Here is a 21,948-nt window from a genome sequence, read left to right on the forward strand (position 1 = left end):
CGAGTGTCACCTCTGACACGCGTGTCATAGGTTCGCCATCACTGCTCTAAGCACAACCCTCGGGCACAGACAACAGGGAGGGGAAGGCCCGGTGGGGGAGGGGGGAGGGGAAGACCCGGAGGGGGAGGGGGAGGGGAGGGGGGAGGGGAGGGGGGTTGCTGAACGGCCAATGGGATGAAAAGGGGACACCTGTAATACTCTAACACTCTCAACAACAAAGACAAAGTGAGCTTTTCACATTCCTTCCGAACCCTCCGCAGGAACCTGGCCCGCCGGCGGCCGGCCCCATCCGGGCACAAGCAGGTCCCTGGGCAGCAGCCGCGGGGCGCGGAGGTGGCCCGGCGGCCACTCAGACGGGGACTGGACGGCCCGCCGCGAAGATGGACCAGGCGTGACCCGCCCCCGGCGGAAGGGAGCGCGCACGGATGGAGGACTCGCTCACCGAGCTTCCGCCTCAGGCTCGCCGCCGCCCCCGGAAGGGCCCGGGCCCCGACGACGTCACGTGGGACGCGTCCTCGCGTTCCCTCCTCGCGCCGGGTCAGCCGCGGACAAGGCGCATGCGCACCTCCGCTTCCGGGCGCCGGCCCCGCCCCCCACCAGGCTCCGCCGCGCCGACCTGTCGCAAAGGCCGCGTTGCGGCGGCGAGCGAGCGCCTCGCTTTACGTGCGGCGCGGCGGCGACGGCGGCCCGCGTCTCCCCTCCTTCCGCGCGCGGGGCCGCGTCCCCGGACGGTGTCCAGCTGCGCCCCAGCCCGGCCGGTGCCCCCCGCCTCCGCCATGCCCCCCAAGAAGCAGGCTCAGGCCGGGGGCAGCAAGAAGGCGGAGCAGAAGAAGAAGGAGAAGATCATCGAGGTGAGCGCCCCTCCCCCACGCGGCGGCCGAGGGGCGCCGCCTCCGGTCCCCGCCGCCCGGGCGCGTCGGGCCACGTGTCCCCCGCTCGGCCCCGTGCGCCCCCCGCCCGCCTCCGGCTCCCGAGGACCCGCCGCATCTCATCGCCATGGCGACGCGGGCGCCCCCGCTCCGGCCTCCGCCTCTGCCGGCCCCGGGGAGCGACGCCTCCCCCTGCCGCCCTCCGGGCCGCGCGGGCCGGGCCTTCCGGCGCTGCAGGTGGAACGAGCTCCCGGGCTGGTGTTTCGGCCCCGGCCGGGCGGGCTCGGGCCTTCGCGGAGGGAGGCCCCCCCACCGCCCCGAACGAGGCCTCTCCCGAGCCGGCGGGACCCCGCGTGCGGTTCCGACTCGTCCGGGGCGGCTCGGGCCCCGTGCGGGCGGGGCTGGCGCCGGCTGCGGGCTCGGGGCGGCGGACGGGGGCGAGGGCCGCGGGGGACGGGCCCGGGGCGGCAGCTGCGCCGGCGCCGGGTGTGTGGGGGCCCGGGGCCTGGGGGACGCCCCGCGGTGGGTGCTGGTGGCCTCCCGCGGCCGTGGCGGGGCCTCCTGGACACCCACACCCCGCCCTGCGCCCCGGCCAGGGGTCTCCCCGGTGCCCGCCGCCCCTTCTCGTGGCTGACATGAGTCGTAGCTGACATGAGCCGCTCCTCCTGCAGCCGGAGAGCCGTGGCCTCTTTCTCCTCCTTTCTTTTGCATAAAGCGCACCTGGACGACGGGCAGCCTTTCTTGGGGGGTGGGTGCCTTCTGGTTGGCGCCCGACCGGCATGCATTTCCGGGGCCTTGAAATGCGGCGTTTGCCAGTGATTTCCGTTTGTGATCAGTCCTGCCAGCCGGGAGCGGACTCAACGAGCGTGTTGATGGCGAGCGAGTCCTAGTAGCTTTGGCCACGGTCCAAACCGGAAGCGGCACCTGGATTCTTTTTTTAATTTTAATTTTCAATATGTGTGTTGTGTTTGTTTTCTGGGTGTTTTTGTGTGTTTTATTTTCAGAGAGAGGAAGGGAGAGCGATAGAAACATCAACGATGAGAGAGAATGGCTGACCGGCCCCCCCTGGGGATGGAGCCCACACCCAGCCTGTGCCCTGACCGGGACCGAACCGTGACCTCCTGGTCATAGGTCGGCGGTCGGCCACTGAGCCCCGGGCGGCACCTGTGTTCTCCCTGCCTGTTGGTACCGTGAGGACGCTCAGCCGGCCGGGCCCCTGGATGCATCCCGGGCCGGTGCTGAGTGACCAGGGCATCTGAGGGTGGCCTCCTGTCCGCTTCCTCGATGAGGTGCATGAACCTGCGTGACCAGGGTGCGGAGGAGAGCTCCCGGCGGAGTGGGAGCTGCCGGTACCAGAGCAGGGTTACCTGGCGGGGAAGGGGCTGGTTTTAAATGAAATGGAATTCTCCACCGATTCACTCCCTGGGTGTTAGGGCTCGGGGAGCCCTCCTTCTCCTGGAGTGACCGCCTGTGTCTAGACGCCTCCGTGTTCGGATCCCCAAGTCTGAAGCACACAGGCCGCTCCTCTCGCCTCGCCTCTGGGATCTGCTCTCCCTGGACGTATCTTAGCCAGGACGGGGGCTGATTGCACCTCTTCCCGCCTCCTGTTCCCCTCCCCAGTCCAGCCCAGTTAGGTAAGGTCTGTCCCAGCTCAGGAGCAGGGAGTGTGACTGCAAGGTGCAGACCTCCGTCTTCAGGAGGAGGCGTATCCTCCGCGGAGCCCTTGGGACTCAGGAAACCTGTCTGCCCACGGCCGGGAGCCTGACGAGGTTCTTCGGGAAGTAGATTCTCACGCTGGGAACAAGGACTTTGCGTGGCGTCAGATATGCCTCATTCCACCTCAGCTCCCACGTCACCTGTCCCTTCGGAGTTAGCACTTGGCGGGGCCGACAGTCTCGTATTTGGGGATGGAGAGAAGAGAAGCCAGCCGTCTGGTGTCCTGCACAGCTCACTCATTTCCTGTTTTTCACGTGAGGAGACAGGCACGGGTTAAACACCTGCCCGCGGGGAAGAAGGCGGGACAGGGCGGGGGTCAGACCCAGGCCGTCTCGCTCCAGAGTCCGTGCGGTTCCCCTCCGTGCCGTGTGTCCCCTGGTGGTGGACTTGTAACTCGGCGACCCCAGGCTCCTGTGAGACCCACTGCACAGTAAGAAAACTGGCAAAGAAGGGCATTTGGTCAGTCTGTTTGCGAATAGAATGTGCGCCGTCTGGCTTCAGAGCTTATGCTCTTAAAGCAGGTGGGAGCCTTTTCCTGCCAAGGGCCACACAAAATTATCAGCTTAAAGATATTAACAGCTCACCCTGGTGCCTTGGCAGGGCCAGACCAAATGATCTCGAGGGCCTTCTACAGCCCTCGGGCTCGACGTCCCCCACCCCGTCTTAAAGCATCACACTGGACAGCCTGCCCTTATTAACAACTGGCGGCCCGATGCACGAATTTCGTGCAAGAGTTGGCCTTCCTTCCCCCAGCTGCCGGCACCGGGCTTCCCTCGCAGCCCTGGCTTCATCCGGAAGGGCGTCCGGTCTAATTATGCTTTTATTATTATGGACTAGAAGCCTGGCACACGAAAATCATGTACTGGGGGTGGGGGAGCGGGTTGTCCCTCAGCCTGGCCTGCGCCCTCTCACAGTCCAGGACCCCCTCGGGGGATGCTCACCTGCCGGTTTAGGCCAACTCCCCGCAGAGTCAGACATCCCTCTCGCATCCCAGGCTCTCGCAGTCTGGGACCCCCTCACTCCTTACCTTCCGCCTGCAGCGCGAGCAGGAGAGGCTCCCACCACCGCCACTGCACTCAGCCATGATCCCGGCTTCTGGCTGAGCGGTGCTCCCCCTGGTGGTCAGTGTGCGTCATAGCGACCGGTCGTCCCGCTGTTTGGTGGATTTGCATGTTAGGGTTTTATTATCTGGGATGTTACTTCGTTTCCATGGCTACAGTTACAGAGTGATCTAAGGAATAAAGAGCTAATGTGCCAATGGTTGTGATGCCCTCGTGCATCACAGCCGATCAGCAGGAGGCTGCGTGCGCAGCAGGCACAGGTGGGCGGGGACTTGTGTGCGGCTGGCGGAGGCCTACCTCTTTGGGGCGATGGATCGCGGGGCTCCCGCACTGTGACAGGGCACAGGCCAGGCTGGGGGTCCCCCGAGTGCACGAATTTCATGCACCAGGCCACTAGTAATAGTATAAGATTGCTAAGAGGATTCCATAAGACATGTTCAGGAATTTAAGTTTGGTGACTGCCAGGTACATAAGTGCCCCCATCTCTCTGGAAGAAATAATTCTTGACCTGGAGACTTGGAAGAACAGGACTTCTTATCTCGAGGCGGGTTAGTCATGTGCCCACACGGGGCCATGGGAGCGCGTTCTCTGGGACCTGGTGTGCACACCGTGCTGTTGTCCTGAGCGCTTGCTTCCCCGTGGCCAGTCCCCCGAGAGGACCAGTCCACTCCTGCGTCTCCGGGGGTCAGATCCCCCCTGGCCCTGTGGTCTTTGGTCGAGGTTTGCTGCTGCTCTGCTGCCGTAGGGGCGTGGTTGGACCCAGTTGTGCTCTTCTCTGGCGCGGTGTGTGCTTTGATTCTGGTGATACTTTCTCCGGAAGCGCCTCACCTGGTCCCCCCGCGAGAGCTCGCTGTTTGCAGAAGGGAAGGTGGCTCTTCACGCCTGATGCAGAGGCGGTAGGAAATGGACAATGCTGTGAAGATGGGAAGAAAAATGATTCGGTCCTTGGGTTTAGGGCCCACCCTCATCACTGTGCCGTCTTCACTTACCGCACCTGCAAGGACCTGCGCTCTGAGATTCCCAGGAGACGTGACTTTGGGGGGATGCTGTTGAACCCACTGCAGCCCTGAAGCACGAGCTGGCGCCACGTGCAGTGGCTTCTAAATGTTCCCGTGCTGCGTGCTTATTAATATGAAGAGGTAGCCAAGGGTTTGGTTAGTGCCTTGCACATAATGAGCATTCCACAGTAAGCACTACTCCTTTTAATAGTTTTCCCAGATCACTCTGTCACTATTCCAGATTTAAGTAGCATGTTGCTTTTTAGTTGGGTATACTCAATTTTACTATCTCCATTTTAGCAACAACCGGGAATGAATGCTTCTCAGTAGTTTGAGTTCTTTAAATGCAATTGTTCTGAGAGGACAACGACCCCAAAAATCAGTCTAGAACTTAATGTATCTTCTTTTGCACTATTTCCAAAACTGTTCAGTAGAGCACAGCTCTTCAGGGTGCGGCGAGGAAAGTGCACTAGAGGCAGGATGAGTTTTGAAATTGCTGCCTGCGTCTCCTCTGTGCTACGGCTCCTGCTGTCTTAGAATTAACAGCCTGTTAACCACACATCTCCTAGACGGACTGTAGGGCTTCTCATTCCTGTGGCAGCTCTGCACTTGCTGTGGCGCAGGCGAAGCCGCCACGGGAGCCGGTTGCAGGGTGCGGCTGTCACCGTGTTGGTGGTGGAGTCTGGTGACATTCTGAGTCAATGGTGCTGTGACTTGATGTTTAGTGTTTTGCCTCTGTGAGTAGCATAAGAAAGACTAAGTTTCTTACCCATAAGTAAAGGAAAGAATGCTTTCAGATATGACTGGAAAAGTAGATAAGAAATTACTATAAATGGCTAAGATATTTTATACTCTTTTTTCATTTAGGACAAAACTTTTGGTCTAAAGAACAAGAAAGGAGCAAAGCAGCAGAAGTTTATCAAGGCTGTCACTCATCAAGTTAAGTTTGGTCAGCAGAATCCACGCCAGGTAAAGATTTAAATTCTGCATTTTCTTTATTCACAGTTAAAGATACTTGGTATTATGTTTCAGACCAGAGTCCTGCGCTACAGACGTTTCTGCATCTTGTCAGGTGACTCAGCAGTGCCTCTTAGGTCTTCCTCCAGCCGCTCTGAGATGGTCTAACCTCGTCTAAGGCCATACACTGGCTGTACATGCTCACCCTTCACTACTTACAAGTGACCACTTTGTTTCCCCGTAGAGCCCTTTCTGACTCAGAGAGCAGTTCTGCAGGAAGTGCCCTGTGTGTGTTCTTGCAGGCACATGTGCCTTTATCTCTGGGGCCTGAGTGCATTCGGAGGCACATTCTAGATGAAGGGGATGGGATTCTAGTTTTCATCACTTTGCCGGATCACTTCCGTCAGATTGTAGCACCTCCGATTTTCACTTGCAGTGCATGAGTTACAGGAACTAGGAAGTAAAGATGTTTTAAGATTTAGCAGTTTTGTGCCATAGTTTAACTACACCGTTTCATATATACTGAACGGCATTGTAAAACGGATGTTACTGTTAGTGCTACATGTCACTGGGCACTGAAAACAATTCTATGAAATCAAATGTTTATATTATACCTGGGTATATTATAGGTAGCACAGAGTGAAGCTGAAAAGAAATTAAAGAAAGATGACAAGAAGAAAGAATTGCAAGAGCTAAATGAACTGTTCAAACCTGTAGTTGCTGCTCAAAAAATAAGTAAAGGTAACCTTTACATTTCAGAAGTATTATTTTTATCAAATGTGACTCATGTTTAAAACTCTTAATTTGTTTTGATATATATTCTGATCATAAGCTGATTGTATCTGCTATGAAAATGACGCTCCCTTTGTCAACATTATCTATCATTGACTTTCTCACAGTTCCTTTACGTCTGTGCACAGCTGTGTCCTTGGACAACGTTTACTCCAGCCATTAGCCCCCCAACTTAAGGCAGAATTAATGATTTAGTTGCTGTGTAATATCCAGTCTTTGGTAGTAAACCAGGCAGACCTCGGGTTCTGTAAACAGAGGCCCAGACTCCTGGCAGTGTGCCTCCACTTGTGTTCTCTTACCCCCTGCCTCCTTACCCGGAGCTGGACAAGTGATTATGGAACAGCTTACGTGTGTGTTCGGTTTCCCATCTCCTGCGCCCCCTTTGTTGTTGTTTTTTGTTTGTTTGTTTGTTTGGGGGGGTTTTTTATAATAAAAGAAACAAAAATGTATATAAAATGCAATAGAAGAACTTGAAAAAAAACGTCACACCAAACACCATGAGTGGTGTTTTCCTCTCACATCAGTGAGCAGGAAATCAGAAGTTAACCAGAATGATTGATCTCACCTGGAAGCTGTGCTTTAGGACCTGGCAGGGGGCATTACAAATGCATGTGCCGTTTGCACAGGTGCCGACCCCAAGTCTGTGGTGTGCGCCTTCTTCAAGCAAGGGCAGTGCACGAAGGGGGACAAGTGCAAGTTCTCCCACGACCTCACCCTGGAGAGGAAGGGCGAGAAGCGAAGTGTTTACATTGATGCAAGAGATGAAGAACTTGAAAAAGGTATTTTTTAAAACATTTTCTTAAAGATCAGCGTCTCTGGGTTTGTTGTTACTAAGAATATTTAGTAACTTGAATAGTACTTCAGTATTAATAGACTGTAAAGAATAACTGTTGTTTTTTTGTTTCGTTTGTTTTCATAAAATCTGAATTTATTACATGATGCCCTTTGATTAAGCAAATGAGGATGATTAAACACCAGTTACTTCTTTTGGATTTGTCTCTCACCTTTTCTCACAGTCCTCCTTTCTCATTTGCCTGACTGCTTAGGGTTGGGTTGAGTATCTCACACTGTTGATGCTCACCTGGTCACACGTGCTGCAGTACAGCCTTCCTGTCCGCGGAGAGGAGCGTGTGCTTGGGGAGCTGCAGATAAAGACACAGCACTCAGTCTCCGTTTCTTCTTTCTTCCAGACACGATGGACAACTGGGACGAGAAGAAGCTGGAAGAAGTGGTGAACAAGAAGCACGGTGAGGCGGAAAAGAAAAAGCCCAAAACGCAAATAGTATGTCCTTTTCTTGCATCGAGTGGATTTATCTTTGGGGACAGTCATGCTGTTTGTGTTGATTATTCGTTACGTCCCTGGGTCTTTTCATAAAGATGGGGGTTGGGGTGCTGGGCTTTGTTTTGCAAGTGGACACGTGCAGGCTATAGAGTTAAATTCTTGTTGAAAAGTCGCCTTTGAGAACCTGTGGCTGAGCCCTTCAGTCCTTTTCTGAGTGGCCTTTCTTTCTCAGACATGGGTGGCACAGGCACATGTGCCAGTAAAAGTTCTCTTCCTATTTTTTTGCAAAAAGAATGGATGGCGAATGTTAAACTCATCCACTTAACTAATAATTCTATTTTGATCAGAGAGCTTTTAAAGCACACAGTGCAAATAGTGTTACAGGTGAATGTGGAGTAAGTGCTAATGTTCTAGTGTTGCAGGAAATGTACTTTTTAAAATTGGTGCCTTATTTCTCAGACCCTGCGTTCATGCTCACAGTGTTTACCTGTCGCGCAGTCACAGGGGAAGCCTCGCTTGTGCTAGGAAAGTTCTAGGTGCTGCTTCTGTCAGAGGCCCCTCTCAGGGCCACCAGAGAGGTGTTCCCGGACAGGACAGCCCCTGCGCCCGTGGGAGAGGTGTCCCAGCCTCGAGCCTGGTCTTCTCATAGAAATGAGTTTATTCGAGGGACCTCGACAGCATCGTGAAAAGCCAGTTCCTCCAGCACTTAGAGCAGGCACCTTTATTGAAAAAGCAAAGCGAGCAAACTGTCCATGTGGCTCCGGAGCGCGGACGGGCACTCAGCTAGTCTGAAGAGAGGTTGGGTGAGGTCCAGGCATCGTACGCCCTCCTGTCTGTGGTCTCAGAACCCCTCTGCTGACGGGCCTGGCGCAGATGACTTCTCAGGCCCCTGCTGACGGTGTGGCCTCCCAGAACTCACCAGCAGCACCTGCCCGTGGCCTTGCCAGCCCGGGCTGTGGGCGTCTCTGCTTTGGGGTGAAACGGCCCTTCCCCCCCTCCTTCCCTCCCGCCCTGCATTCTCTCCTTAGGGGTTTGTGCCAGGGGCTCCCAGGCGGCCTCGGCTGGGGAGGTGACGGCTGCCGCACTGCTTGGCCTGTGTTAACTTCCTGCCTCAGCTTCCCTAGGCCTCCTGCCCTGGAACAGCTTTACTTAGACTTGTTGTAGTTGTTCAGGAAAGAAGTATGTACATTAGTTAATTTTTCCTTCTTGGAAAGTTTATTACCTGAGGCTTCAATACAGTTGCATCTTGCACCCATTTATGTTCTTTTTTTAATTCATTTGAGAGAGAAACATCAATTAGTTGCCTCCCCCACTTGCCCTGACTGGGAATGGAACCCGCAACCATTTGGCATACAGGACGATGCTCCAACCCACTGAGCCATACTGGCCAGGGCCCATTCATGTTTTGAAGGGTCACTGTGCTTTGTGTTCCTTATATACCTTGCTCCCTTCTTAGATGTAAGAAATTCCCTAGAATTTCAAATAATTCAAATCGTGCTTACATCATTACTGCATTGATTTTTAGATCAAACCAAAGCAAAATCATTGGTTTTATTTCTTATAACAGTTATATTTTCTTTCTCTTATTTAAAAATCAGACTTCAGATTACATTTACAAAGGCTAAATGGAGCAAGTCCTTTTGTATAATTCAGAATTTACAACATTGTCAAAGACAGAAGTTTTATCTAGACCAGTGGTTCTCAACCTTCTGGCCCTTTAAATACAGTTCCTCATGTTGTGACCCAACCATAAAATTATTTTCGTTGCTACTTCATAACTGTCATGTTGCTACTGTGATGAATCGTCATGTAAATATCTGATATGCAGGGTGGTCTTAGCCGACCCCTGTGAAAGGGTCGTTCCACCGCCAAAGGGGTCGCGGCCCACAGGTTGAGAACTGCTGATGTAGATCCTCATTGAAGAGCAGTTACTGTTAAGTATTTTAAGACTAACTCGTACGTACATTTCTGTACAAGGGGTGCTCTGTGCCGAGTGGTAGCCTAAGGTTGTAAGAATGTACTTGTTCTGTATACGTGAGCATTTACCTTGGAAATGGACTATACTGAGCGGCTGCTTGTGCATAATGTTGTCTCTGTAGGTGTGCAAGCACTTCCTTGACGCTATTGAAAACAACAAATATGGCTGGTTTTGGGTATGCCCCGGAGGCGGCGATATTTGTATGTATCGTCATGCACTTCCTCCTGGATTTGTATTGAAAAAAGATAAGAAGAAAGAAGAGAAAGAAGATGAAATTTCATTAGAAGATCTCATTGAAAGAGAGGTAACTCGTATCTTTTCCACCATAAAAAGAAAAGGCAGTATTTACTGTGAAATGTTAATATTTACCACTTGGGGGCAACAGCATGTTGTTATAAAAGAAAAAATAGGCTCTTGCCCTGAAGTTGCCTTACTTTTTAAGTTTCTTTATGTGTAGATCCAGCCATAATCATTAGCCAAGTAAGACATTAATTTTAGGATTAGGAAATCATTTTTTTTTTTAATATTTTATTGATTTTTTACAGAGAGGAAGAGAGAGGGATAGAGAGGTAGAAACATCAATGAGAGAGAAACATCAATCAGCTGCCTCCTGCACGCCTCCTGCTGGGGATGTGCTCGCAACCCAGGTACATGCCCTTGACCGGAATCAAACCCAGGACTCTTCAGTCCACAGGCCGACGCTCTATCCGCTGAGCCAAACCAGTCAGGGCATAGGAAATCATTTTTAAGTACTAGCCACTGGGTTGTCAAATAAATGGTTTCCATAAGATTGATTTACTAGTTTTATCAGTTCATTAAAATGCTTAGTCAGTATTCTCATTGATGACTCGGAGGGAAGTGGAGGGATGGGGAAAGATTAACCAAAGAACTTACATTTACATGCACAGCCTGTGGACACGAACAGGAGTGTGGTGAGGGCTGGGGGGGAGGGGGGGGGAGGTAGGGCAGGGCTGGGTGGAGAGGTGCATCTGTAATACTGTCAGTAATAGTGTGTGTGTGTGTGTGTGTGTGTGTGTTTATTTTTTCTTAATGAAGGAGACATAATGAGGAAATTCAGAATGAACTTGAAGTTTTTGGGTTTTTAAAAAAATATTTTTATTGATCTCAGAGAGGAAGGGAGAAGGAGAGAGAGAGAGAGAGAAACATCAATGATGAGAGAGAATCATTGATCGGCCACCTCCTGCACGCCACCTACTGGGGATCGAGCCCACAACCTGGGCATGTGCCCTTGACCGGGATCGAACCCGGGACCCTTCAGTCCGCAGGCCAACGCTCTGTCTACTGAGCCAGACCAGCTAGGGCTGAACTTGAAGTTTTTGGTGTTTCCCTGGTGTCTTATTTTTCACCATTTTGCTAACCGTTCCCGTTGTGTGGGAGGGGACAGCTCCCCTGATCAGCGTCTCTGGGCTCGAAAGGAAGGTGGGGCTTATTGAAAACAGTCTCCCGAGACTCGTCTCTGGCTCAGCACAGAAGCATATTCGGAGTCAGCCGATACCACTGTGCCCGTGATACAAAGATGCTGAGATGCCTGGAGACGCCAGCTTTGGCGGTGCGTTCTGAACTGGATCCATCTCACCGTGTGTTGGGTCATTTACATCGTGTAACTGTCTGATATTTTGTTCTCAAATGGACGTGCTGCTGGAGTCTCACGCTGCAGGTGGTAGACGGTGACAGGAAACGTAGGCTGTGGAGTCGGGTGCAGGGGTGTTTGTGCTCCGGCTCCACCGCGTGCGGGGTGTCAGCCTCTGGGAGATGCCCGTCGCGGGTGCTTACGGGGGCAGGTCGGTGTGATGGAGACTGTCCGGCGGGCGTCCGGCAGGGACTGTTCCCAGGTGGCTGCGAGCTGGCGGCTGGCCCTGAGGAGCAGGTGGTATTCTCTGCTGCTCTCCTTCTCGCTGAGGGACACGAGGAAGCAGGGGTGCGGCCACTGCCACCGTGCCCTCCACATGACTGTTCTCAGCAGTTCACTTACGTAGCTTCTCGTGGCAGGTTTCACTCACCTTCGTTTCAAAAAGATCCCTAGTTCAGAATGATGCCCTCACTGCCATGTGACATAAAAATAAGTCCGTTCTAGATGTAATGGCTGCGTAACAGGCAGAGGCTTCATTGCACGAAGAGAAAGCGACTAGACGCTGTGATGGGGGGACGGAGGGGAAATGACTCTCTTCTCTCCGCAGCGCGCCGCCCTCGGTCCAAACGTTACCAAGATCACCCTAGAGTCTTTCCTCGCCTGGAAGAAGAGGAAGAGACAAGAAAAGATCGACAAACTGGAGCAAGACATGGAGCGAAGGAAAGCAGACTTCAAGGCGGGGAAGGCGTTGGTGGTACGTCCCCAGGCCCAAGTGGACGTGTGTGTGTGTGTGTGTGTGTGTGTCTCTCTCTCTCTCTCTCTCTAACGCTGCGACCGGGAAGTGTTGAATCCTGTCCTGAGTCCGTGTCTTTGTGTCCGAGTAGATCAGTGGTCGTGAGGTATTTGAATTCCGTCCTGAACTGGTTGACGATGACGATGAGGAAGCAGACGACACGCGCTACACGCAGGGAGCAGGCGGTGAGGAGGTAAGAGACAGCGGGCACCCCCTCTCGCTGGCTGCGGGGATGGAGTGACGGTGGAGCAGCGCGGATAGGAGTGCCCCCTCCGGGGCTCTGGGCATCACCTGTCCTGGTCTCCAGCCTCATCCCTGATGGGGGCGGGCGCACCCTCCTCACAGGATGCTGGTGAGCACCACACGAGCAGGAAGTACATTTCCTTCCCAGGACTGGGGAGTGCCTGCTGCATAGTTCAGTGCTTCTGTGTTAGCTGTAAGAAGTGTGTGTGTGATTCTCCCTCTAAAGAAGAAAGGACTTTCTGTTTAAGATTTTATACTAAAAAAGAAATCATGAGGCAGAAATACTAACTAAAGAAAGTGCAGTCCTGGCTGGGTGTCTCAGTTGGCTGGAGCGTCGTCCTGGGCACCAAAAGGTTGCAGGTTCATTTCCTGGTCGTGGTGTGTGGGCACCGACCGGTGTTTCTCTCCCTTCTCCTCTCTCTCTAAAAAGGGGGAGAAATCAATAAAAGTAAAATTTTAAATTAAAACAAATAGTGCAGAGTGGGAAGCAGGAGGCAATAGCACCATCATTTGGTTGTAGGCAAACTTAGTAATAGCCGAGAGCGACTGTTCTCTATGTTTATAAAATTCTGGCTCCGGTCTTGCAGTTCAAAGATAAAAATGCCGTAGTCTGTGTGTGGGAGTAGGATGTCAGAGGAAGGAGCTTGAATACGGCATTGCTGTTTTTTCAAGAAGCTTAAAAAGTAAAGTTTGACAGTAAATTGTGTTTTGCCTTGACGGCAGCGATGATTTTTGTCCCATTGAGGGGGAGACAAGTAAGGGATGGAGATTGTTCTCACTAGAAACACTTTCTTCGTGTGTTTTTGAAGGTTGATGACTCGGTGAGCATAAACGACATAGATGTGAGCCTGTACATCCCAAGAGACGTGGACGAGACGGGCATCACGGTGGCCAGCCGTGAGCGATTCAGCGCCTACGCTGCAGAGAGAGACGGTAAGGTGCTCGCTCGGTGACTCAGAACCAGGGCGCCGTCCGACGGGGTTAGGCCAGGCTGGACCACCCTGGGTGCCCACGGGCACTGACCGGCAACGTGAGTGTGTGGTGTGACTGAGGTAGAAGCCCTGAGGAGAGTGGAGGCCGTGGAAATGGGTGCTGTGAGCCGAAGCTCAAAGGGGACGAGAATGTGTGGGACGGACCTCGAGGCGGAGATTTTGGGTGTCAACAGTGGCCCTGGGCCCTGGCCGGGGTGACTTCCTTGGTTGGAGCCTCGTCCTGTACATGGAAAAGGTGGGGGTTCGCTTCCCCGTCACCGCACATATGGGAGGCAGCCACTCGATCTCGTCCTTCCTCACTGAAATCAATAAACACGCCCTCTAGTGAGGATTTTTTTAAAAGAAAAAAAAATAGGTGGCATTGGGCCCACCCTCCTCCTCCCCGGGCGTCGCCTCTCCCTCGCTCGGCCCCAAGGCCCCTCTGCTTCTGTAACTTGTCCCTCGGCCTCGCTGGCTCGCTCTGCCTCTGACTTTCTGAGTGAAGTCTCTCTTGTGATTGGAGGGAAAGTGGCCTTGTCCCTGATCCTGCGTAGACACTCGCGGGGGGAAGCGGGCGGAAAGCCGTTGAGCTGAGAGAGAGACTTCCCAGGTGCAGTAGCAGGGTGAGAACCTTCTAGAGCCCCCGGCCAGCATCGGGGTTGGGGCCAGTTTCAGGGGAATTAAGTGGGGTGACTTGGCAATGACTCTTCAGCTGCAGTGAGGAAGGGGCTGCAGGAAGAGGTCCCAGAGTTCACCGGGCTGTGGTGTGTGAGGAGGGAGGACAGGACATGGTCAGGGCTGGGCTCTTAGGGTTCGAGAAAGCTGCGTAAATCTGCAGGCCGTGGGAGAGGCCTGGGCGAGGAGACAACGGGCGGTGAAAGGCTGTCCGTTGTGGAAGCAAGAGCTGGAAGCATAAACAGTGCCTTCAGCTCAGGACGGAGCCTGGAGGCCAGTAGGTGTTGGAGCTGTGTCAGGCTTCCTTATTTCCAGCTTGGATGAGCCCTGAGGGGGGACTTGAGGAGAGAGGTGACGGTTTGACCTGGTGGCGATGAGGAGGAGTGGAAAGAATGCTTACCCAGGCGCGGGTTGGGAGAGAAAAGGCTGACCCTGTCGCCGTAAAGGAAGCCCAGTGTAACGTGGGAGGCTGGCTGCCAGCAGGTGCCTGGAGGCCGGTCAGTCGCGAGTGCTTCCGAGGTCATGACCCCAAGCCTTGGCCGTCGGATTTCTGCAGCTTGTGGATCTAAAGGGGCCATTGAGCGTTGCCTGTGTCAGTGTTGGTGTCACTGAGCAAGGCACGGCCACGTCTGTAGCTTGTGAGGAACAGGAGCCGCGTGGCCACGTTCTCTGCTCGCAGGCTGATGACGGGGGTGTTTCTGGGTTCACTCGTTTCCAGCATTGCCCCTTAACGACTGTGCAAAGCGAAGGGGCCGCTTACCTCATACATGTTCCTATTCCACAGCCATTTGTTCAGACAAAATACTGGTACACGTGGGTGTTGACTGTTAGAACCTAATCGCTGGTCCTGGAGGGAGCTGTTGTGGGGGATAAATCTTGCCTCCGAGGTCCGAGCCGCCGAGCAGGCAGTGGTTGGAGGGGAGACGGCTTGTGCTTGTGCAGGTGGAGGGGACGGTGCAGCAGGCTCATCTCTCAGCTCGGGACAGGCGACAGGCGGTTCCTGCTGGCGTGGCCTCGGCACGGCGGGGACGGGTGTAGTGTGGCCTCTGACTGTCGGTCACTAACAGCAGTGTCTCTGTCTGATTGCCGTTTTATGTTTAGAAAACAAGCTGAGCGAAGCCTCGGGCGGCAGGGCTGAGAACGGCGAGAGGAGCGACCTGGAGGAGGACCACGGCGGGGAGGGCCTGGAGGACGGGGTCGGCGCGGCGGTGCCCGTGGACGAGAACCTCTTCACCGGGGAGGACCTGGAGGAGCTGGAGGAGGAGCTGAACACGCTGGACCTGGAGGAGTGACCCCGCCCGTGGGTCCGGCAGCCGCCCCCCAGCATGAAGTGAAGGGACTGCACTCATTCCTTCCACCTAGAACTCGTCCAGGACGGCAGTCCCCATGCTGCCTCCAGGACTCCTCTCCCTCGTGGCTCCTCCGCTCCATCTCCTCTCCCAGGAAGTGCAGGTAGTGAGTGCAGTACCTCCTGGCAGAGCATCGTCGTGACTGTCGCTCGGGGCCGGTGTCCTGCTCCCCAGCGTCTGGTGTCATTGGCATGTGTCCCTGCGAGGACATGGTGTACAGTTCAGGACCCTTTATTTAATGCCGTCCCGCGGGTGGTGTTGTCTCTTCTGTATTTATGTGTTAAAGGACTGCCTGGGACTGAGCGCTGTGCTTCCTGCGGCACCGGCAGTGCAGGCTCCGTGTTGTATGTTCTGGAGAAGTAGGTGGACCTTTACAGTGAACCTTCTTTAATTGACAGACCAGCTGCAGTGCCCTGTGGTGAACTGTTCTAATCGTATCCTCTTCTTTTTGCCAATAAAGTTGTAAATAAAGACCATCAGACATTAAAACCCAAATATGGGCCTTGTGTTTTACGGTTTTCTGTGAAAGATTTCTTGGCATTTCTAGCTGGAGGATTCTAGCTGATACCTGTTCCCGTGAACTGTCCCAGGTCTGAAGCTGCTGCAGAGCTGAGGACTGGCAGTGCTGTGGCTGAGTCACCGCACGGAGCCTCGAGGACGCTGCAGGCGGTGGGCAGCCCACGTAACCCACCTGCAGTGACCGCGTGCTGCCGAGGCGTCACGTGGAGCTCTGGGGTGAGGTGCATGCTGGGCTTGATTATTGGAAAGAGGGTCAACAAATCCCCCAAGCCCTGGGCGGAGAGCCTTTGACATGGAGGTCCCCTGAAACGTTAGGGGAACATTTCAATGGGCACGAAATGCTAATGACACCGTTAGTACCAGGTACACCTCTTTATTACTTCCATGCACGTGTATTTTCAGATATAGGCACTTCGCTTATTTGCAAATAGAAGTGGGTGTTAAGGCCCCTAAGAGGATAGCACTGTGTCAGGTGGCCTGGGCCCTAGTCCCACTTCTGCTTCCGGTAAATGGATGGCTAAACCTCTAAGCATTCGTTTCTTCATCTGCATATAGAGTTTGGGTGCTTCTACGTGTGAAGCCTGAGGAAGATGATTGTAAGTCTTGGTAAATGGTAACATCAAAGGCAGAAAGAAACTGGCTGCCTGGTTGAGTTCTATAATTGCCACTTTGAAATGGGGCACATCTGAGCTTCATTCCCCATCCAGGACAGTGCACTTGGAATACTCTGTGTCTGAGAAGACGGCTTGAGTTTTAGTCTGTATCTATGAAAGACTGGTCCATTCTTTTCTTTTTCTTTTTTTAAAATAGATTTTATTGATTTTTTACAGAGAGGAGGGGAGAGGGATAGAGAGTTAGAAACATCGATGAGAGAGAAACATCGATCAGCTGCCTCCTGCACACCCCCTACTGAGGATGTGCCCGCAACCAAGGTACATGCCCTTGACCGGAATCGAACCTGGGACCCTTCAATCCACAGGCCGACACTCTATCCACTGAGCCAAACCGATTAGGGCTGGTCCATGCTTTTTATAAAAAAGTTTTAGATGTTATTTATTGCATTTTTAATAAAGCATTTTTAAATAATCAAATGAGCTTAAATCTTTCTAAAGCTAAACCCAAGCAATCTTTTTTCCCATTTTGAAACCATCTAAAACTTTTAAACTGTGTGGGGTTTTTTGGTTTTTTGTTTTTAATGTATATAAAGTAGGCCTGTGTAAGTCAAAGTATGCTAAACGCTTTTTGGTGTTTAATTTAAATCTCAAGTATTACTACCTTACAGCAAGCATGAGAATGCTATATATGCTCAGAGAATGCAAAGCATTTTAATCTGAGAAAGTCAAAATGGAAAATTAAATCTACCTCTAAATAACTTAGGCCCGTATATTAATACAGTAGGTCTGAAATTGACTCTTCATTTTGAAACACATTTACACATAACTTGACTTTCAAATAGTTTTTTCTTACAAATTGCTCTTTTATGTAATTCCCATTGTTAACACAGTAGGTCTCTGTAATCCGTTATCCGTTAGCTTCATTCTAAAGGGTTTGTGGTTTAGAGATTCAGAAGCTTAAGGTGTAAGCCTCCCACAGGGGGAGCTGGCGTGGCACCTGCTTCCGTCATCTGATCTGGACCACATCAGCCAGCCCTCGCTGTCTTACACTCACTGAGTTACGGCTCATCACAACCCCAGGTTTGCCAAAATCTTTCTAATCAAAGGGAATTACATTTTTTTCTTATTTTTGCACAAATGGTTTATGTGACACGAAGCCCACCATAGGGAACCTGATAATGAAATTGTGTAACTACCATATGTTTTTAGTGCTCAAATGAGATCACTAACCATTAATTGATTTAGAATGTGGTAGGAATAAAACTCCAGGATACACACACACACAAACACACACAGTTTATGTGTAAGCACAATTCAAAGAAATACAAGATGAAATAAGACGAACATTTCTTGAAGAGAGAAGACCAGATACTGCCTATATTCAGAAAAACAGTATTTCTTCAAAACAGTGTTTTTTAAGCATTTGCAGAGTATTCAGATCTTCAAAAGATGGTTTTCAAATTATTTCTGGAAATTTTAATTAAGAGAAACAATGTGAGAAGGATAGAGAGACAAGGATAAGTAATTATCACCTCACCCACACCCTCCAAAATGCCGCTCGGGATAGAAACAGCAGCATTGGGATTGAGGTTTTCCTGAGTGGGTCTAGCTAGGTAGCATTTCAAAATTAAGAAGCTCGCTTAATACAATAAAGCCAATTGTCTTAGGCTTCATTAATTCGCTCATTTTTATTAGAAATATCACCTAATTGCATTTAATAGGCTATGGGCTGTCTAGAATGCTACCAGTTTATTTGAAGTGAAATAAATGAAAATGCGGATTTCTCTAGGTTTTGATAACGGGAGGGATCACTGCTCGTTCTTCCTGACAGAATGGCGCGGTGCCACGTCTTCAGAAGCCTGCTCATCTTTTCATCTTCGCTTCCCTTTGATGGTTGAGGATCAGAAGACCAAGCTGTCGGGACTCGTCCCAGGCGAGCAGCAAGGCCAAGGGCTTCCGACGCGTGGGCACACACTCGGGCTGCCGGCAGGTTTGTTCTCGCACCGACGTTTTCCTACCGATTTAATTGCATGCACGGGAGTTGGCTACTGGCTTGTAGGACTGGGAGGACTGCTGCTGTGAGAAACAGAACAGTATGTAGGAATTTGCTGTGCAGTGGCCTTCACAGAGGGACTTTTTTTTGCCATAGTTTTCGTCAGATAGATCTTGCAGATGAGCTTTCTAGTGAGTTATTTAAAAGTGTTCAATAAGCCAAATTCCAAAGAGCTGCATTGATAGAACTGTCTGGATTAGTTTCTCTGGTAAAGCTGGCCCAGCCGGCCAGTGGTTGAGCATCGACCTGTGAACCAGGAGGTCACAGTTCCATCCTAGGTCGGGGCACATGCCCGGGTTGAGGGCTTGATCCCCAGGGTGGGGCGTGTAGGAGGCAGCCGATCAGTGATTCTCATCATTGGTGTTTCTATCTCTCTTTCCCTCTTCCTCTCTGAAATCAATAAATAAGATTTGAAAATATATTCTGGCATTCTACAGGTTATCTTTTCACTGTGTTGATTGTTTCCTTTGATGTGAAAAAATTTTTAAGTTTGATATAATCCCACTAGTCTATTTTTGCTTTCATTGCCTGTACTTTTGGTTTTATTTTAAGAAATTATTGCCCTAGCTGGTTTGGCTCAGTGGATAGAGCGTCGACCTGTGGACTGAAGAGTCCCGGGTTGGATTCCTGGTCAGGGCACATGCCCAGGTTATGGGCTCCATCCCCAGTGGGGGTGTGCAAAAGGCCGCCCATCCACGATTCTCTCTCATCATTGATGTTTCTGTCTCTCTCGCCCTCTCCCTTCCTCTCTGAAATCAATAAAAATACATTTTTAAAAAATTATTGCCAAATCTTTTGTCCTGAAGGTTTTCTCCTATGTTTTAGAAGTTATAGTTTTAGGCCTTAGGTTTAGTCTTTCATCCACATTGAGTTCATTTTCTATGTGGTGTCAGGTCAGCGTCCAACTTCGTCTCGGGCATGTTTTGTTCTTCTAGATTGTTCTGCCCACTTGGGGTCCCGTGAGCTGAGTACTGTTGTCCCCATGTTCAGAGGAGGTGAGCGAGTCCCAGAGGGTGAGAAAAGGTCCCCAGTCCCCTCGCCGGTGTGGGGGGCAGAATCCGATCTCAGTCTCAAGGGCATTGCTGTATGAGTAGCTCTTTGTTCCTGACAGTCGCCGGGACACTGGGCTATTGTGCCTGCCAATGGGAACACCGCCCGCCATGGCTGTGGTTTCACTAGGACAATATCCCAGCTGTTCCTCGGGCAGCGGACCCCCCAGATGCACCAACTGGGCTGGGACACCGCGGGTGCTTTCAGAATGAATAGGAACCGGGACCCCAACGATTGTGCAGTGACCAACGGCGTGAACTTGCAGAGCAGCGCATGGCCGTTTAATGCGTCCATCCGATGGACCCACTTCTCTGTGACGTCACCTCACAGTAGCCTGGTGACTAGAGCGTTCTCGTCAGAGGGACCAAGCAACACCCCTCGATAGCGTGCGTCACGACACAGCATTTCCTGCGTCATCGCCTGCGAGGCAGGTGCCCGTGCTTTAATGGACAACGTGTGGCGTCAGTAATTCACGGAAATCGTTACAGGAGAAAGGACCCTGTGACACCTGACCGTGTGGGGCCGTGTCTACTTAGCAAAGACCGTAGTTCGGTCAGACGTGGAGGGAAAAGGTGGTGGATCTCCACTGTGTTGTTTCTCCGCCTTTTCATTGACTCAGCAAACACTGTGCAGCTACTGTGTGCAAGCTCTGCAGTGGCACCGGGGTAACGGCTGAGGTTACCAGTGAAACAACAGCAAGCACCCATCCCCACTACTGGGCCCCAGTCTGCTGGGCAGATGGGAAAATAAGTGGCTGATTTCAATACAGTGCAACACGCGTGTGCGTGTGCGTGTGCGTGCAGAGCACACACGGGAGGGCCGTCTCTCAGACAGGGAGGCCAGGGCTTCTTATCACAGCCCTTTACCTGACTCTGGACGTGCAGAGGCACAGTGTGAGCACGTGTGGCTCGTAGTGCAGCAGATGGGAGGGACCGTGAAGGGAGGAGGTGGCTGAGAGGTGTCTGATTTTATGGTTGAAGCGGTTCTAAGGCCTCAGGAAACCATAGTTAAGATTCAGGATCCTAAAAACTCAAAAGCAAGCTTTCACAGGCAAGTAGCAGTGTTAAAAGTCCAGGACTCCCCTCGCTGGTTGGGCTCAGTGGATAGAGCGTCCGCCCACGGACGGAAGGGTCCCGGGTTCTATTGTGAACAAGGGCACATACCTCGGTCGTGTGCAGGAGGCAACCAATTGATATTTCTCTCTGTCTCTCCCTCTCCCTTCCTCTCTTTCTAAAAATCGATGGAAAAATATCCTGGGCTGAGGATGAGCAACAACAGGAAGTACAGGAGTGGGCTAGGCTTGGCATTCTTTTTAAAACGAGCAAATTCTTGGGTCTTCGAAGGCTCTGAATGACCGAAGTGAATGAGAATCCGGCCTTTCGATGAGGCCGGAAGGCGACCGGGACCCTGAGGTGGGAGGTGGCTGTGCGGGGAACGTGCCGTGACCTGCGGGAGCCGCCCACCTGCGAGCCCCCAGCTCAGCTACGGACGCCCACGCGGAGGCCTGGGATGAGCAGAGAGGGCGATCTGTGGCGATCAGAGTTGTCACACCCAAGGGACCACGCTGTGCCATCAAAAAGGGCCAGATTTGACCCCCAAAAGGTGGGTCTCCCACTTAGCTGCAGATCCCACCCACCCCACTTCCTCCGATTCCTAATGAGCAGTAACTTCCCAACACAGTTATTAATGTCTGTCTAATATGCTTGTAATTTGATAGACATTATTAGCCCATTTAGAGCACAAATTAGATTTCATTTAACTACATGGACTAAATTATATTTATTGAATTAGGCCAGAAAAAGAGTCAATTAACTTTTTAATGAATTAAAATTTGGGAGCAGTTGATTAAGATATACATGTCCAGCATTAATGTGCAAAGTTTATCCTTCAACTGTTTCATACAGTCAACATTAAGATGAAAAAAAAATCTATTTCCAGAGTTTACCCCAACTTCACACTAATTTCTATAAACTCTGGAGATCTTTCCACCATTCCCTTGCGATTTTCTGGCTGAAAAACAGCAAAACGGCATGTTGGCGCTTAAGCCACCCGGGAAATGTGCTCTGGACACAGCGGGGAGACACGCCTCTCCCCTGCCTCCTCCATGCGGCCTCAGACCGCCAGGTACAGACGCTCACCTCACCCTGCAGCCCTCACGTGGGTGAGAACAAAGAGCAGCCCGGCCGCTGGCTCGGGGTCAAGCACTGACCTAGGAACCAGGAGGTCCCGTTCAATTCCCGGTCAGAGCACATGCCCGGGGTTGTGGGCTCCATCCCCAGTGAGATCAATAAAAATATATTTAAACAAAAACAATGCCCAGCGGAAAGGTTTGTTACCTGCAAGGAGAGGAAGAGGAGGCGGGAGGGAGCAGCGAGGCATCGGAGAGAACTCAGGTTCCCCATCACTGCCCAGCCCAGCCTGTTTCCTCCTAACCACT

General features: G+C 52.0%; 1 protein-coding gene across 1 annotated transcript; it reads left to right on the top strand.

Moving 5' to 3' along the window:
• The first annotated feature begins 671 nt into the window (after window positions 1-671).
• Window positions 672-15,770, top strand: ZC3H15 (zinc finger CCCH-type containing 15). Its single transcript, XM_070421654.1, has 10 exons — window positions 672-851; window positions 5,512-5,613; window positions 6,231-6,342; window positions 7,020-7,172; window positions 7,584-7,675; window positions 9,775-9,957; window positions 11,852-11,998; window positions 12,129-12,230; window positions 13,090-13,213; window positions 15,028-15,770. The coding sequence occupies exons 1-10, from the start codon at window positions 777-779 to the stop codon at window positions 15,216-15,218; spliced, it is 1,281 nt and encodes a 426-aa protein (XP_070277755.1). The 5' UTR covers window positions 672-776; the 3' UTR covers window positions 15,219-15,770.
• The last annotated feature ends 6,178 nt before the right edge of the window (window positions 15,771-21,948 follow it).

Source organism: Myotis yumanensis, unplaced genomic scaffold, assembly GCF_028538775.1.
Source record: "Myotis yumanensis isolate MYYU_CA2020_CCGP unplaced genomic scaffold, mMyoYum1.0.hap1 SCAF_8, whole genome shotgun sequence".
Lineage (NCBI taxonomy): Eukaryota > Metazoa > Chordata > Mammalia > Chiroptera > Vespertilionidae > Myotis > Myotis yumanensis.

Coding starts and splice junctions, on each gene's coding strand:
- ZC3H15 (XM_070421654.1), top strand. CDS start 777: ATGCCCCCCAAGAAGCAGGCTCAGGCCGGGGGCAGCAAGAAGGCGGAG. Junction 6,343..7,019: donor TGCTCAAAAAATAAGTAAAG/GTAACCTTTACA, acceptor CCGTTTGCACAG/GTGCCGACCCCAAGTCTGTG. Junction 11,999..12,128: donor AGGCGGGGAAGGCGTTGGTG/GTACGTCCCCAG, acceptor GTGTCCGAGTAG/ATCAGTGGTCGTGAGGTATT.